Below are 18116 nucleotides of genomic sequence, written 5' to 3' on the forward strand. Positions count from 1 at the left end.
GTGAGCATCACTGGTTGTTCTCAACCCCATTTGCCATTTTGAAAGATGCAACACAGCAATTAGGTTGTCGGAATGAAAAAAGAAGTGAGGAAAGGTCTGAAGAGGTCTCAGGAGGTTTTAGAGAAACAGCAACCCAAGAAGCCAACCTTAAAAGGGTCTAAAGGTTTGTTTGATTCAGATCCATATGACAGTGTGAAGGAAATAATACAGCGGTGAATATCCGCAGCAAACTGCCCTGAAGGTAAAAACCAGTATAGTAGTCCCTCTATACTTTGCAGTTAGTTTCGAGCAGACTCGCTCTATCGCGGTATTTCAACGTAAGATTGGACATGACACAGATCAATCATTATCAGGCTGATTGATGGATGAGCCGCACAATCGGCATGGAATTTTTATTTAAAATAATTTATTTTAAATTATTTAGCGCCTGCTGCACCTGTGTGCAGCCCAGAGCTGCAGGCGAAGCTTCTTCCTGCAGCGTGTCATATCTCTGCTCTGCAGCGGATAATAGGGCGTGGCCGAGAGGGCAGAGTGCAGCCGGAGGCAGAGAGCTGAGATCATGACATGCTGTGCTCTTTTAGAGCGTTTAGAGTTTAGAAACATTGTTAGAATATTGCCAGACTGTGGGAAGGGTTTAAAATGCTCATATAATATATATGTATGTATATATATATATATATATATATATATATATATATATATATATATATGCATACTAAAATAAACCTACTTATTACTTGTACTACGATTCCTACTTTGCAGTTTTTCACTTATAGCGGGGCTTCAGGGTACAGATCCCCCGTGATAAATGAGGGACTACTGTACACAAAGCCTGACACACTTTTTTTCTCTTAAAGGTGCAACATGTGCATGTAAATGTTTGCATGCACATGTTGCACCTGTGAGAAACATTCGCAGCATCAACTCTAGTCAAAAATAATTACATTTTGTTGCATCATTTTGAGGCAGCACAGTGGCGCAACTGGTAGAGCTGCTGCCTCTCAGCGAGCAGGTCCCTGGTTCAAATCCCGGTCCAGGGGTCTTTCTGGGTGCCGTTTGGATGTTCTCTCCGTGCATGCGTGGGTTTTCTCCGGGTACTCCGGTTTCCTCCCACAGACCAAAAACATGCATGTAAGACTGATTGGTAACTCTAAATTGTCCCTAGGTGTGAGTGAGAGAGTGAATGGTTGTTTGTCTCGTTTGTCTCTATGTGTCCCTGTGATGGACTGGAGACCTGTCCAGGGTGTACCCCACCTCTGCACAGTGATTGCTGGACATGGGCACCAGTGAACCCCGTGACCCAAAATGGAAGCAGTGGGTAAAAGATGATGGATGGATGCATCATCTTGTGACAATAAAAACTGGTGCTCCATCATGACTGACCAAAGAAAGACGTGTTTGGTTTTGAGAGGACAAAACAAAACTCTAGCTCATACTTGTTATATAGTTTAATTACTTCCAAAGTTTAGAGAAAACCTTGTATTGTAAATGTAACAAGTCTGATATGTCCCTGGTTTTCATGTTGTGGCTGTTTAAAACACAGCAGCTGTGATGTCGACCTACATTCATGAAAGCCAGAACTGAACCTGTGAAGCATCACACACGTTTTACGATCTTAAAGAAAAGCTGAAAGCCTGGGTCAACCTAATCATGTGTTCATGAAAAGCAGCCAGAGTTCCTGCATGTCAGGTGAGAGATGGGGGAGGGCTCGAGCCTCTAGGTGAGCGGGTCGAAGAGGCCGTCAAACAGAACGGGGCAGAACGAGCTGGTACTGCAGGCCCATGAAAACAGGTCAGCAACTCTGAACATGTTATTTTCTGACGGGGTTGAGAATTCAGACAAACTCAAATTTACAAACTAAACATTAACAATCTCTTTTTTTTCAAGCAATGGAAACGATCTAGAGTGCAAGGAAAGACGATATAAACCCAAGTAAAGACGCGCGATACATTCTGGAAGCTTCAGTTAACGTGATGAAACTCATCCAGGCTGAGTTGGAGAACACAAACATTGTAAAAGCTCTGGACACTGAAGGGGTGGCACCAGGTGATTGTTTGTCATGTAGTGTGAAAAATCAGCATGATTATGCAGCTAGTGTGCTTGATTACAGCTGGAGGGCAAAGGAGAGTGAATTCTTGTTGCAGGGAAATGCCAGGGGCTGTCTGCAGGTTCAAGAAATCCAAAGTCTTCTCAAAAAGTATCTTATTTTAAATGTCTGGCACTTGTCAAGGACATGTATATTGCTGTCTGCCTGAGTTTTAAACTAAGATCATGTTCTGTTGAGAAACCAGGGGGTTCTAGCTGCTTGGTTCACGTCCTGACATTAACAATACGCACAATCTAACGCAAGCTTTGCTGTGATTCGTTAGTGCTTGTAGTATGTGCTGTTAATGCCTCTCAGCTGTCACTATACCAACTTTTAGCTCAGCATGTGTAAAACTGTCCTACCAACCTGCATTTGTAATCATCCCTAACATTGTAAGTGAATCGCTGTGCATTTTGAAATGAACAGGATGCAAAGGCGTTCAAAGAATGAGCGTTCACCTGAACCACTACAACATTACTGAGAGTGGAGTTTAAGACGGCAGAAACAGTGTTTGGTGTTGGCCGTGCTTTGAACAGCTCGTAGCTCGTCCGTTCAGTCAGAAAAACCTGTACCTCCAAACTGAGCTGCTTCAGAGTTATCTACAACAGGTAGGATAGTACCGGTGAAAAGCTTTCCACTGGTCCCTACTTGAAGCAATCTGAACTGCTGCTCTAACAAACACCTCCAAATAAAACTTGACTTCCTCCTTTGCATCAAGATCCTTTATGTTTTACCACATTTGCTTTTAGTGTTTATTTTTATTTAGATTATGGGTTTATGATCTCATTTTAATGCACAAACAAAAAGAGTTTCATAATACAGAAAATGTACAGATGACGGAGACAAACTGCCAATAATTGTGATAAAATCTGATGCCAAACTTGCCAGGTCATATTACACCAAAATAATTCAAGATTTATGCTTAGAAATACTAGAACATCTGTTCAAAGATCCATAGCAATAACACCAACAGATGTTTCACTTTGAACTAATTAACCAGTTATTGCTCTGTATGAACACTGTAACATGATGAAATGTGGGCTTTGTAGTTAAGTCATAAAAGCTTAAAAAGTTCAAAGTATATCTGCCCTTATATGCACAAGTCTCACTAAGCAGCTTATTGCTTGATGCTGTGACAAGATCATTTCAGATTTATCACTTTTGCAGCAGTCAGGAAGTAAAAATTGAGGCTTTGATGAAACAAACAAAAAAAGCTGCCAATAAAAATCAACTGTCACAGGTTGTTTGATGCCACCTTCTGTAAAATCAATTTAATTTAAAATACTGTCGGACTTTTTTATGGCTTGAAGACACATTGGAGCAGCAATATTGACTGTAGGTAGGTGAGCAGCAAAACAACAACAACAACAGCAGCAAGTGTTCAGCAGTTTATCATCCCAGTTAATGATTCAATCTTAGTGTGTGTCCCAGGTGGCGGTTGCATTATATCCTGCTCGCTCATTTGCATCGCAGCGAGACACGTGCACTTTAAACCAGCTCACTGTCAAGGGACAGAAACTGGTGTAGCAGTAAGTCACACTATCTTCCAGCACTTCACAAAACTTACTTGGATGTAGTTCGACTGGAGTGTTGCCAGGGAAACAAGACGTTGCCAACAGCAGCCCGGTAGCTGTAGACGCCCAGAAGTCCGAGAGCCAGGGCGACCTTGGAGACCAGCGAGCAGCGTCTTTGAACCAGGAGGTAGATCAGAACCAAGCAGAAGGCAGACAGCAGGGAGAGTCCCAGCTTGTGCTCAGAGCTGCCAAAACACAACAAAAAACGAATGGACGCTTTTACCATTAAAAAAAGACTTTTTCATATTAAAAATGTTGTGCACATTGTTGCTGGTGTATTCATTTATTTACACCTGAGCACAGACGGACAAGGCTGTTCCATTTGACACTTGTAGTGAACCCTCTGTTAACATGAAAACACTTTGCCACATCCTGAAAAAGACACGTTTCAAACTGTTGACTGGATTCAAGAGCATGCAGTTAGGAATGTTGGGCAGGAAATAATAAGGCCTCAAAGGACACATGAACGGTGAGTGGAAGCTGTGTGCTCAGCCATTAGTAGCACCGGACAGCAGGTGGAGACTTTAAGACAAGAGGAGGCAGAAGGCTACCTGGATCTCATTATCCAAGCAGCAGGCGGAGCAGGTACACGGAAAGGGCGAGTCAGGACTGAGAAAAGGTCAGAATCCACATCTCTATTCCACAATGTGATGCATGTTCAAGAACAACTGTAATCCCTTGCCCTGTGCTGTTGTTGGATTATTAATGGCCGTGGAACAGTTCTGGGCTTATAGAGAAATCCCTGTTTTCCTGCATGCGAGCATCACGGATGGTTTCGTACCTCTGTGGATCGCAGAGTGGAAGCTCCTCTCGTCTGCTCACACGCTACATCATCACTTCTTTTTTGGAATCCATTAATCTCAGATTATTGAACTTCAGTCCTTAAACAACAAAAGAGCTAATAAACTTTTATTTGACCATGGTCTGTTTTTCTCACACTTCACCTTTAACCAAGTTGAAAACAGGGTTTAGTTTTGTCCTGCTACCTTCATGTTCCCAAATGTAGACATGAAAAAAGGGATGTCACGACCAAAGACTGATAAACTGCAGTTCTTATGGAAGTCCTAAGGTCAATATACCCACTCAGTACAAAGTTATAAAGGAGGAACATCAACGGCAGTTTTTCAGGTTGGTTCTGGATTCTGACTTTTGGGGGAAAGCTTATAACTGTGTAAAAATATATATTTTCTACAAAAAAGCACCAGGTTAGTGAAATTTGTTTCTCTGCGTCACTGGTAATTTGAAAATATATATTCCAGGTAAGTCAGGTCCTCTGGACGGGTTCCAAAAAACAAAACCTTGTAGAAAGGTTTCACCTTTCACCCAAAAAACTTATTCAGTCACATTAAGTCCGACTGAAGAAGTCTTTTGGATTAAAGACCAAATGTGTCTACAGTTTTTTGTTTTTTGATCCCATCCAGAGGACCTGACTTAACCGTTTTAGATTTTTCTACCTGGATTATTGAGCATGCATCAAATTATATTCCAGGTAGTTGAACAGAGACCTTTAAAAAAATCCTTATAGAATCCCAATCAAAAACAAGCCAACCTTAAACTTCCTTCTATTTGATTTTTCTTCTGGCTGCTCCCTTTAGAGGTGACAACAGCAGATTATCAGCTTTTATTCCACTCTGTCCTATAATCCTGCTCTGTCACACCAACCCTCTGAACATCATCCTCTGCAAAACCCTCAAACCTTCTCAGTGGACTCCCCCGCCCTCCCTCTTTGGCAGCTCCACGTTCAACATCTCTTGTCCGTTAGGCTCACTATCACCGCTCTACAGGTCTAAATCATGTCAGCCTAGCCTCTCTTAACGTTGCCTCCAAACTGCTCAACTTAAGCTGTCCCTAAAATATACTAATTTATAATCCTGTTCATTTTGATCATTTTCAATGAAACTAAAGTGCTATCTTCAAAACATATGCCACAGTAGGTCTCACTACCATCTTGTAAGTCTTCCCTTTCACTGTTCCACCTCTCTCCCTCTCATTAACAAATGTATTCTCTCTCTCTACAACTGACTTTCAGTTTTCATCTCTGCATAGAAGACCTCCATCTCTTCAGGCTCTCTTCCACCTGCTCCCTACACTATGGTGCACAATGTCATCTACAAACATCATAATCCCTGGAAATGTCTGGATGACCTCATCTGTCAACCTGTCCATCAACACTGCAAATCAAGAGTGTTGGAGCTGAAGCCTGATGCAACCCCCCCCCCCCCCACCACCACCACCACACACACACACACACCTGTTTGTCCTGCTGCACACCTCTCCACTTCCTCAGTCTTTGTACAGCTAATATCTCACTGAGCTGTGTTGATGACCAGCTGCTGAATAGCACCTGTGGAAAATTTTCCAAATTGCCTTGAAACATTCCTGGGGGGTCCCAGTTTCCTCCTGTGAGTCTTGGCACTTGAATTTTGAACAGGTACAAAATATTTGTGTGTCAAATGTTGTCTCAAGATGCAGAGTTGTCACATGCGTCCTCCAAAATATTTTCAGTGTTAAAACCAAAAAAGTCCATGCTCAATAATCCAGGTATACAATCCAACATTCTTCAGTCAGGTCATCTGGACAGTTTCATTTTTTGTTGAAACGTTTCACCTTCCATCCAGAAGGCTTCATCAGTCAAGGAAACACACAAAAAAACTGATTCTTCCCCCAACAGTTTACTCCAAAGTGGAACAAACCAGTTTGGTTGGTGCTAAGATGGTCTCTTTGTCACGCCCCTCCTCCATTGCCGTCCCTCTTCCTCGTTGACAGTCGTGTCAAACTGGTTGGAAACAACGAAGGACTTTGTTGTATCTAAGATTGTATTAAACATTCTGGGTAAAAAGGCCACTGTTCTTTCCTATACATCTTCATGGGCTGCATGAGCATGTGCAGCTGTGGCTGAGTGGTTAGAGCAGTCGTCCTCCAATGGGAAAGTCAGGGGTTCAATTCCACCAGCAGTCACATGCTGAAGTGTCCCTGGGCAAGACAATGAACCCCTCGTTGCCTCTGATGTGTGTCCATCAGTGTGTGAATGTGATAAAGCTCTGATTAGTCTTTGTAGAGATCTAGTAGTGTATGAATGTGTGTGTGTGTGTGTGTGTGTGTGTGTGTGTCCTTGTTTATGCTACTTTGTGAGGCCCATTTTTCCAACTTATACTACATTGTGGGGACCAACTGCTCCTTATGGGGCCCAAAGCCCGGGCCCCATAAGAAGAAATCCCGTTGGTGGGTTAGGGGCTAGGTTTAGGACGAAGGTGTGAATTGAGGATGTGTTAGGTTTAGGGTTAGGTATGTACTGGTAATGGTTAGGTTATGGATAAAGGTCATGGTTAGGCTATAGAAATGAATGAAAAATGAATGGAAGTCAATGCAAAGGCCCCAATAGCAAAACAAACCTGTGTGTGTGTGTGTGTGTGTGTGTGAGTGAGTGTGTAGGTAAATGAGGCAGATTGTGTTGTAAAGCACTTTGAGTATCTTGATTAGTTAGAAAGGTGTTCTATATGTACACTCCATTTAGAAATATTATGTGAACCAACCACCTTTTCATCCTTCATCCTTCTGGAAGCTCCGCTCTCTTCCTCCTTACTAATCATCAGCACTTCTTGATTTACTACCTTTACATCATCTGTCCTCCTCCTCCTCTCCCTCTCTCCTTTTTAAGACAGATGATAGGTTTTTTATCATTTTGCAGCTTTCATGCACACTTCAGAACATAAATGTGCATCATATCACAACACAGTCCAGTCTTTTCTACGACCTAGGTTATAACAATATCTGGGAGGGAAAAACCTTGATTTACTTGGGAAGAGCATGGCTGATTAATACATTTGCTATTTGTTTTATTCTAACAGTGGCAAATGACAGCACAATAATCACAACAATTAAACTATAAAAACTGTATTTACATTTGCTCTCTGATTGCAAAGTAAAAGTCTCACATGGTGAGTTGGACTTAAAGTGTGCCACCTATTGATGTGGCAGCACTTAAATAAAACCCTCATCCTGAGCAGTAAAGTGGGCAGCAGCAAGAGCTCAAGGGAACATCTTTCTTTCTTATTATTAGCCTCTTACGATCACTTGAGCTTCCTTTGACTTTATTTTAAACATGTTACAAACAGCACCTACACATGAATCCAGAATCTCTCAGGTTTGCAACTGTTGGAGAATATTTAGCAAACAACGTTCATGGGGGGTCTTAATTTCCCACCACCAGTGGCAGAGGCTTGCAGTTTTAAATTTGAACATGCTCAAAAACTTTCCGTGACAAATTTTCTGTTGCAATAGTCACAAAGTTGCTGCAGGCGTCTCAAATCCTCAGTGTAGTTTCTGTAACTTTAGAACACTTGAGCTGCAGTTTGAAACCTGCACTGGATCTGTCCTCTAACTGAGAACATTTGAGGCTACAGCCCAGAAAGTCTCAGTCTAACCCGCTGAATAATAATAACTAGGGATGCACTGATACGACTACCTGGACCAGGTATCGTACAATGTGTAAGTACACATACTTATACCTATAAATATGTTCCAATAGCACTGTATGGCAGCGTGACATTCACCTCTCAAATGAGCAGTCAGATGGTAGATGAGGGGCAGTTTGGGGGAAGGTTTATTTTTATTTATTTTTACCTTGATTTGAGTTGCTGTCCTAATTTATATTCCTGACCACCAGAAGACAGAGAAACTAACTGTGTGTAGGCATTTTAACATGAACAACTGTGACCAAAGTAGACTGCAAACTATGCACAGCACATTTGTCAAAAGTCAGAACAAATGTAGCACTTTCAACACAACCAACTTGACAACACGTCTGAAAATCCAACACTACACAAACTCAAAGTGTTTGTTAATAGAAGCAGGATACAGCTAGTCTGCCACTGAGCAGGAGAGGCCCTGAGAACATACAGAATCAACAATCCCACCACTCACCAACGGACGCTTTTAGAAAAAACTATTTCTGTTGGCTTCATTTGAAGAGTCAATACAGAAACGTCAAGATCAATTTTAATCTAATGATTCTCATTCTCTGCTTCAACGTTAAGTTCCTCTGATTTTCAAACATCTCAAAGTTATTGTAAGAAGTGTAATGGCATTTTTTAGTACTCATACTGGTGCTCAGTATCGGCAAGTACTAAATTATAGGTACTTGTCAGGCCTTTATTACTTAATTATTAAATTTTTTACAATTATTATTGTTAATTATTATTATTAAGGGATTTATGTACTATATTTCAAACAAACTACTGATCTTAAGTACACTCTTTTTATAAACAAGCCAGCATAGATAGGTTGAACCATTTACCATGGAATGACTCACTACTGTAACTCTTCTCTTTTGGTTATAAAACTGTCTTTACCAGGAAAAATGTAAGAAAAAACTTGTAGACGTCACTGAAAACTGAACATTTTCCACAGAAAGACAAATTACTTGAACTCGTTCAGTAGATATCGGAGCTCGTTGTTCTTGCTAACCTGTTAAGCCAATGGCCGACATCAGGAAGATGAGCCCACTGAACTCCTGTTTGGTTGAGGGAGCGCAGCATTCTACAGCAAACCAGAGTGAAGGGCGGTGTGGCCAAAGCTAGCCACTTCTCTGAGCAGATCCCTGGTTTGTGTTGAACTGACAGATGACTGTCTTTGGAAGGGAGGATGTGCTCCTCTTCATCACCGGAGCCCCTCTGCTCCCTGAAATACTTGCGGCAGACGTCTTGAAAGATGGCGAGGCAGAGTGTGTTGAGCAAGAAATACCAGGTCTGATGCTCCTCCTCTACAAAACTGCTGGCTGCCAAGCTGAGAGTGTGACCCACAGTTCCTGCCAACAGCAAAACGTCCAACTCTGAGAATGACCAATCACTACTGGTGCTCTTCAGGGGAGACTAGGAAAAGAAACAAAACAAGAAAAGTAAATGAAAGAAAATATACATGAAAATACTACGGGTGTAACTGTAGAGGAAGTTGTTGCAGGAGCCTCAGCCAAACAAGCCTCAAACCTCTGAACTCTGAGGATATTCTGAACATAGACTGCTACCTTTGCTCCTCCTTGAAAAACTATTTGCCAGTGCTTTCCTGTGACAGACACATGCTGCAGTCAAGCTGTGGCTGAAAATATTACCCAAGAAGTACAGGTGCTGGTCATGAAATTAGATCATCATGAAAAAGTTGATTTATTTCAGTAATTCCATTCAAAAAGTGAAACGTGTGTATTATGTTCATTCATTACACACAGACTGATATATTAAAATGTTTATTTTAATGTTGATGATTATAACTGACAACTAATGAAAACCCCAAATTCAGTATCTCAGAAAATTAGAATATTACTTAAGACCAATAAAAAAAAAGGATTTTTAGACATGTTGGCCAACTGAAAAGTGTGAGCATGGAAAGTATGAACATAAAGTATGAGCATGTGCAGCATCAATACTTAGTAGTTGCTCCTGTTGTCTGGATCACTGCATCAATGCATCGTGGCATGGAGTGGATCAGTCTGTGTCACTGCTCAGGTGTTCTGATAGTGACCTTCAGCTCTTCTGAATTGTTGGCTCTGGTGTGTCACATCTTCCTCTTCACAATAACTCATAGATTTTTTAATGGGATTACGGTCAGGAGAGTTTACTGGCCAGTTAAGAACAGAGATACCATGGTCCTTAAACCAGGTACTGGTATCTTTGGCACTGTGTGCAGGTGCCAAGTCCTGTTGGAAAATTAAGTCTGCATCTCCATAAAGTTGGTCATCAGCAGGAAGCATGAAGTCTCTAAAACTTCCTGGTAGATGCTGCGTTGACCTTGGACCTCAGAAAACACAGTGGACCAACACCAGCAGATGAAGCATATGAAGCTTAACTGAACTCTTTCAAGGCCGGTCAGCTCGCGGTGAAATGGCCGCGTGTGGCTGGTGAATGTATGGCAGGCCATGTTATCATATAATTGGATCGCGGCTGATCGAGACCTACTTAAAAGTCCGAGACCGCCCCAGCCCGCCCATTAATCACATTATAACGCCCCGGCACAGCCCTAATCCGGGTCGGTCTGGGCTGGGTTTCGGGTTCAGGTTAGAAATGACAGCTCTACACACAGGGCCAACAGATCTGCTGAAAGATGAGGGGTAAAGTTGAGGCTGATCAATGTCGGCCCTTTTGTTGTTCATGTTCTCAAACTGTTGCCTCACACATAAAAAAGTTATGGTGACATTTAGAGAACAAAAATCGGCCTAGTATCACCTCACCCTCCTTGGTGCTCTGTCGTCATAATTGTCAGTGGAATAATTACGTGGATCAAACAACCGCTCGGGTGATTCATACCACGTTGCTTGAAAATTGAAAACTGCATCCCATGACATCCATTAAATGACCTGTGCACTTCATAATAGAAAAGTCTGATTTTTAACCACTTGTACCTGTTCCACTCGTGCTATGGAAAAAAAAAAGGATAAAATACCATAAGACAATGAGTCAACTGATGCATAAACTATACACATCTTCCATTTTTTCCCTGAACTTTAGTATTTATTGAAGAGTTTTTCTAAATCATTCAATTATCCTTCACACATTATATTTTCAACAGTCCTTTACTGCCAACAAAGCCTGACTGTGAGCTACCATTCATCAGCTGCATTTTATGGATGGAGTTTTTCCAGTTGCGTACTTGTATGCATTTTTTTTTTATTCAGTGGAAAGTCAGTTCAAGTCGAGTTCAGCCAACCTCTTAACTCAGCAGTAATATTTCACCACAGCAGACATGCATCGTGGACTGTATTTACCTCGATGACAAAGAAAGGAACTCATTATGTACAGTACCTGCAGGCTAAAGTGACGGTGTGCTGTGGGACTGGCTGTTGGAGAATTGATTGTTCCCTTCAATATACTAAGAAAAACAGGCCAGTTTTAGAACATGTTCTGGTTTCCTTTAACAGCACATTAGATCATTTAGTTCTGGAGTATGACTGAAGACAACAAGAAGAAAGAATCACTTACTGTAACTCTGGGATATACAAGATCTAAGAATTATAGCTGTCAAGATTTATGAACTAAAATTACTTTGAGAAATTATTATTAAAGTCTTTTCCTTTACCATCCATCCATCCATCCATCCATCCATCCATCCATGTTGCAGAGTCAGCTCACGGGGGCAGCAGCTTTAGCAGAGTGGCCCAGCTATCTTTCCCCAGCCACCTCCTCCAGTTCTTCTGGGGGGACTGCAAGGCATTCCCAGGCCAGCTGAGGCACAGTCTCACCAGCATGTCCTGGGTCTCCCTCAGGGTCTCCTTCCAGTTGGACATGCCTGGAATACCCCTCTAGAGAGGCATCCAGGGAGCATCCTTGCAAGATGGCTGAACCACCTCAACTGGTTCCTCTTGATATGGAGGATCCGTAACTCTACCCTGAGTCTCTCCTGGATGCCAACAGAACCACATCATCTGCATATAGCAGAGATGGAATCCTGAGGCCATCAAACTGGACTCCCTTCGTCCCGTGGCTGCACCGAGAAGTTCTGTCCATAAAAGTTATAAAGAATTGGTGACAATGAGCAGCCTGGCAGAGTTCCGTTATTATATGTTATCTTCTGTTATAATGTTTTGATGAATATTTTCAAGCTAAATGTATTGAAGAAAATACATTTCTGTTGAAGCATGTTTAAGAGCTTTGGTTCTTTCTTCTTCTTTCGGCTGCTCCCTTCATCAGGGGGCGCCACAGTGAACTAAGTCGCACGAAGACTTGGCAGTTATTTTTAGGTTCGAATTGTCCTTCCTGATGCAACCACAGACACCGAGCTACCACAGCCTCTGTGTGGAGCAGAGAGCTGCTATCTAGGGCGCCTGGGGGAGCAGACGATGGGGGTTAAGGGCCTTGCTCAAGGACCCAGAGTGAGGAAAATAAGGGTGGAGACAAGTTTGGGTGTTTCACCAATCCCACCCACATTTTGATGTTGTCGGTACCGGGAGTTGATCCAGCGATCTTCTGATCACAGGCCCTTTGGTTATTCCGTGAGTTTTCAATAAATACTGCCTTCACCAAAAGGCAGGCAGTAAAGTTTTTGCCTGTATCTACTGTATGTTGCGTGTCTCGTTCATGAACCATTACACTTTAAAGGGCAAATGTTTATAATTCTGTCAATTTTTGCAGGAGCTGAGACTGGTGTGGTAATACTGGAGACATACTCTTAGTGCTACGATCCTGTGCAATTTCTTTGTTTAAAACTAATAGTCAAATCTGCCAGTCTGATAGAAAAATACCTTGTGAACTATGAAACAGATTTTACTGAATCTATCAGAAAATTATTAGATTACATCTATAAGTGATTAACCTTTAAAATCAACCCAGTTGCTGTCTGCGGCTGTTCAGGCAATCCTGGCTGATTGTCGCTGCTGGAGTTTGGTGGCTTCTTTGGTTGGGGGGCTGGGTGTTGAGCTGGGGATTGGGTTGGGGGTCTGGACGATCTCGGGGGGGCTTGGGTCGCTGGCCCGGGTTCTGGTCGGTCCTCGGGGCTATGTGCCGGTCCGTGGCCTGGGTCCCTGTTGGTGCGGCTGCCTCCTGCTCCTAGATGGATGCACTGGAGCCTCCCTCCCCTGGTGGATCTCAGAGAATGGGGGTGCCTATTGGGGTCAGTGGGGGAGCTGGCCCCCTGGGAGGGCTTTGCCACCTCAGTTGTTCCTCCCCATCTCGACGTCTTCCTCCACCCACTCCATCACACCACCACTCAAGCAGGGCCTTGGGGTTCAGGTGCACTACTGAGCTGCGGGGAGGATCCTCCATCTCCGTGGTTCATGGAGACCTGGGCCCCAATTTTATCAAACAACCTAGACACTCGCATATAACATTCTCACAACACATGCATATATAGGGTCTGGAGTGGGCACATGGTGGCATATAGGGGGTGGGATGTGTAATCATTCTCACCTCCGGGACCTGTGCCCACTCTCATATGTAGCATGTAGACATTTAGGGTTCTGGGCAAGGGTTGGGGGGGGCGAATGGGCACTGCCTGCTCTCTGGGGAGGGGGGTGGGTCTGTGCCAGTTGCCGCCTCATCCCCCCCCCCCCCATTTTAAACGCACTATATAACAACATGCATCAACATCTTATTTGAGTGGGGGGAGGGAGGAGTTGGGTCTTCCAGTTTTCCTTAAACCCTCATTCTCTGTCTGACATTTGGGGTCGTGGGGGGGGGGGGGGGGGGGGCGCGGGGGGGGGGGTGGGGCGGGGGGGGGATTGGGCCTTTGGGGGCGATTGGGGGTGGGGCTGGTGCTCCGGTTCTCCCTGGATTGTTTGGATCCTTTGATCGGGGTTCCTGGTTCCGATGGCCAGCCCTTTGGCTGGGGTGGCTGCCGGGTTCTGGCAGGAGGTCGGCTGTGGTTTTGTGTGTGTGGTCATTGGTAGTGTGTGGCGGCGGTCGGGGGTGTGGCTTCACTTCGACGGAGTGTTGGCTGGTCGGCCTGATGTGGCATTCACGGTGCAGGGTGGTGTGTGTGTGTGTGGGGGGGGGTGGTGCATGGGTGGTATGCCGGGGCTTCTCCGGGCCTGTGGTGTGGGGCTTTAGGGATGCATTGGTGCGCTGGGCCGGCCTTCCTCAGCTGCTGCTCCCTGCTGCTCTGGCCCCCGGCCTGAGGCCGGCTTGCGGTCACTGTTGGGAGGGTGGGGTGCATGGATGGCCCAACAGAGGCTCTGTCGGGCTGTCTCTGTGTGCCTGTTTGTCTCAGGTTGGGTTTTGGGTGGCCCCCTCTCTTGGACCAGTTTTGGCCCCCCATTTGGTGGGTCGTGCTCCCCTCCGGTGGTGGGCCCCCCTGCCACCGGTACATTGGCGGCTCTCAGCAGCTGGGGCTGGGTGGTGGGGTGTGTGCGGGCCTGCCCTGGTGGCTGCCTGCGGGGTCCTGGGTGCCCTGGCTCTGTCGGGCCTCTGTTGGAGGGTGGTATGACCTCAGGACTCGGGGCTTGGTGTCCATGGCCGGATCCACTCTGGAGGGACGGGTTGCCGGCGGGGCCTGTTGACTCGTCGATGCAGCCTCCTGTGGTTTCTGCATTGTGGTTGCTGGGGATCACCCGGAGCTTCCCTTTGCTTCTCTCTCTGGGGGTGCGGGTGTCCCTGTTGGGGGACTACCAGAGTTCCGGGCTTGGGGGCTGCTGTGTGTCTGTGGTTCTGGTCTTCCCTGTGTTACCTTTGTGTCCTGTGGGGACGGGTTTATGGGTCCCCACATCCACTATTGAACATTTTTATGGAGAAACCTTATAGTGTTAAGCATGCTCACACAGGTGTTTAGATTCAGGTGTTTATCAGATACACACTCAGTTGGGTTGTGGTGGCCATCAAATATATATTATATTACCATGTACTGTATAAAATACTTTTTAATGATGTTATAAGTATCATTATATATGTTGTTTGTTGTTGTGGTTTCTTGGTTTTGTCGGGTTTTTTTTTTCTCTTTCCGCAGGTCTGGAGGCAGACTTCAATGATGTTGTTCTGTGTTCTCTTTATCCCTCTCTCTCTCCTCTATTCCAATCTCCTTCTTTGCATTTTAACTCTTCTCTCACTTTTCTGCTTTGTTTTCTTCTGTTTTCTGTCCCCGTGTCCATTACATCTGAAACAAGCCCAAAGCAAATTATAATAAAATTTAATTTATATATCAAGTGGAGCATTAAGGCCAGCCATGATGCTCTGCTTGTGAAAGTAAATCTGTTGGGCACCACTTTGACACTCAGACAATAATTCTAAGTGACACAATGCTGGACAGGACAAGGGGAAATAAATAAATAAATAAATAAAATAAAATAAACCCAGTTACAGTACGATGGCAGATAACTGACCTTTGAAAACACAAAAATGACTATAGCTCAATCAGTTTTTCAGATATTCAAGTAAACATTGGGTGTAGTAGTAGTTAACAGTCATTCAAAACACATATTTTGAAGGCAAAAATATCCTACAGTATAAGATTTTGCAAATCACACATTATAACATGCAATATCACAGTTATCTTCAAAGTTTCTCAAAAACATCTATGATTCTGTCTGTTGTTCTTAAAAAGATAATAATGATCTAAAACTCTGGCATGAAATGCAGCAGACCAAACACATTTCTTATTAAATGTTAGGTATTTAATTTTAAATACTAAAGATCTTGAATGACTGAAATTGGTATTGACAATGCATGTTCCTCATACTGATGATGATGATTCCTCATTCATTTCCAGATTATACATGTAAAGTATACACATCATGCCTCAAAGACAAGACTACTGTTATCCCAGCTCGACTGCTACAGTCTTTAGTCTTTCTAACCACCAGTCTTTTGCATAAGGTAAAACCCATCATGTTTACTGTATCAAGTTATTCATATTATGTGATATGTAACAGGAAGCATTTAAAAATATCTCTTACCTAACCATCAAGTTCAAAAGACAGTTACAGAATAAACTAATGGCCTGTCAAGAGTCAGGCCAAACAAATAAATTGCTGTCATTTTATACACATTGCAGATAACTAAAGAATTATTTGAAAACAACAGTAATGCAAAACAAATGACGTAAATGTTAAAATAAAATATATTAAAAAAAACAATACACGGACATTTCTGAGATTAGATGGCAAAGACCCACTTTGGTCTCTGTCCTTCTAGAAATAGCATTTCGCTCATCAATCTGGTCAAATTTAAACTTCATTTCCTCAAATGCATGCTCTGGAGATAGTGCTCTGTAACAAGCATGAGCCTGTTGTTTTTTCCACAGAGCCCATTTTAACATGGTAGGTAGATGTGCCCCGTTGCAGAGGGACTTGAATAGTGCATGTCTGCTGTTTTTGAGATGAATGTTTTTCTTGTTGGGAAATGAACAGGGAATGCAAGTGGATCTTAATGTTTTTGGTGAAAGATATTCAAGTGGGTAAGAGTTATACTGAGTAGAAGAAGAGAGTTAGATTGTTTTGGTTTTTTCGAGGCAGCGCAGAGCGAAAGATCCTGGCAAGCGGAGGGCGCAATATTTTCCACGATCAGGTGCAATGGCAGAGCTAGGAGGTAGCCAGTGATGGACTTAGCCACCATAGATTTAGCTTTAGCCACCCCAATCCTTTGAGGTAAGTATACATTTAAGATGTCTATGTTTCGATTTTGACATGGCAACCCAACTTTTGATAGTGACCTTTTGTACACCAAGATGAAGCCACACAACAAAATGGAAATCGGTAACTAATTTATTTTTCAAATGATCATGCTCACAAGATGGATGGACGGACAAATAGAGGGTTTTTCCAACTCTCTTCACTCTGCAATGGGGGATGAAAAAATATTGGAACCATCACTTAGTTTTGTGACTAAGATGTGTTTCCATGAGCAGAAGGTGGAGGAAGTTAAGACAGTCCAGCAAGTCACCACGTGCAAAATGCAATATGTACTTTGAATAAATTTTATTTTACATCAAACAGTCAGATTAATTACTTAGCTTCAGATACTGTGGCTGTTTCTGACCTGTTGGCAGTGTTTTGTTAAACTAAACTAACAAGCTTCAGACTCTGTTACTATAAATCAAGGCAGACATGAGTATTAAAGTATTGATCTAACCTTGAACCTTGCACTCTTCAGCTGACTTGAAAAGCATACATGGGAGAAATATTCTCCAAGGAGCCCCAGAGCCATCATGTACAGTAGTACATTAATCAGCCCTCATGAACTGAAGCCTAATGTGCTGAGGGCGGATATTGCTGCCGGGCCCTGTCAGCAGTCCTCTCTGCATCATGACAAAGCACACCGAATCAACTTCTACGACCTTTTCATGACCTAACGTAAAATTTAGCCGACAAATATTTCAGGATATTTGATGCCATCCTTGTATCAACCTGGTAAAAACAAACAAAAAAACAAACAAACAAACAAACAAAAAAAGATATATTTACCACTATGCTTCTTTGAAACTCATAAATTATTTGTACTGTCTTGGAAAATTAAATTCTAATGACTCTGGTATGTCTTTATGAGTTATTAAATTCCACTTGAACTGGACATGTCTTTCCATCATGTAACTTTAAAACAATATTTTGACCCAGATATCTGTAATGTGCCTCTCTGTAGAAAACCTAGCTGTTGCACTCAGACAAAAAAGATCTTGTTAAAATTTTGCTCTGCTGTCAGACAACTGAACGTGCTTGAGTTATATGATTCAATTAAACCTAAACCTGTTATGGGGCTCCATTTTATTATTATTACTGGCATTTGACACTTGTCTCCCTACTTCTCCGGTTCAAGTTGTCAAATTCTTTACATTTCTCATTTTAGACTCTGTCCTATTTCTTGGAAGAATAAAAAATAAAAAATAAAAAAAACTAATAGGATTAAAAGACTTCACACGATGCTGTCATTTGTCAATCTAAAACTAGCACAGCTGTGCATTGAAGGTCAAACCCTTCCCTTCTTTAACTTAGCAAAATTGTGCAACTAATAAATAAATATATATATATATATATATATATATATATATAT

General features: G+C 42.8%; 1 protein-coding gene across 1 annotated transcript in view; it reads right to left on the bottom strand.

Annotated features, from left to right (window-relative positions):
- Positions 1-18116, bottom strand: part of pigg (phosphatidylinositol glycan anchor biosynthesis class G) — a 240944-nt gene that overhangs the window by 78591 nt on the left and 144237 nt on the right. Inside the window, exons 9-10 of the mRNA XM_037675119.1 lie at positions 9127-9530; positions 3654-3845 (exon numbers count right to left, since the gene is read on the bottom strand). Coding sequence (XP_037531047.1) covers positions 3654-3845; positions 9127-9530 — 596 coding nt within the window. The remainder of the gene's footprint in view (positions 1-3653; positions 3846-9126; positions 9531-18116) is intronic.

Source organism: Nematolebias whitei, chromosome 4 (assembly GCF_014905685.2).
Source record: "Nematolebias whitei isolate Nwh7 chromosome 4, NemWhi1, whole genome shotgun sequence".
Taxonomy (NCBI): domain Eukaryota; kingdom Metazoa; phylum Chordata; class Actinopteri; order Cyprinodontiformes; family Rivulidae; genus Nematolebias; species Nematolebias whitei.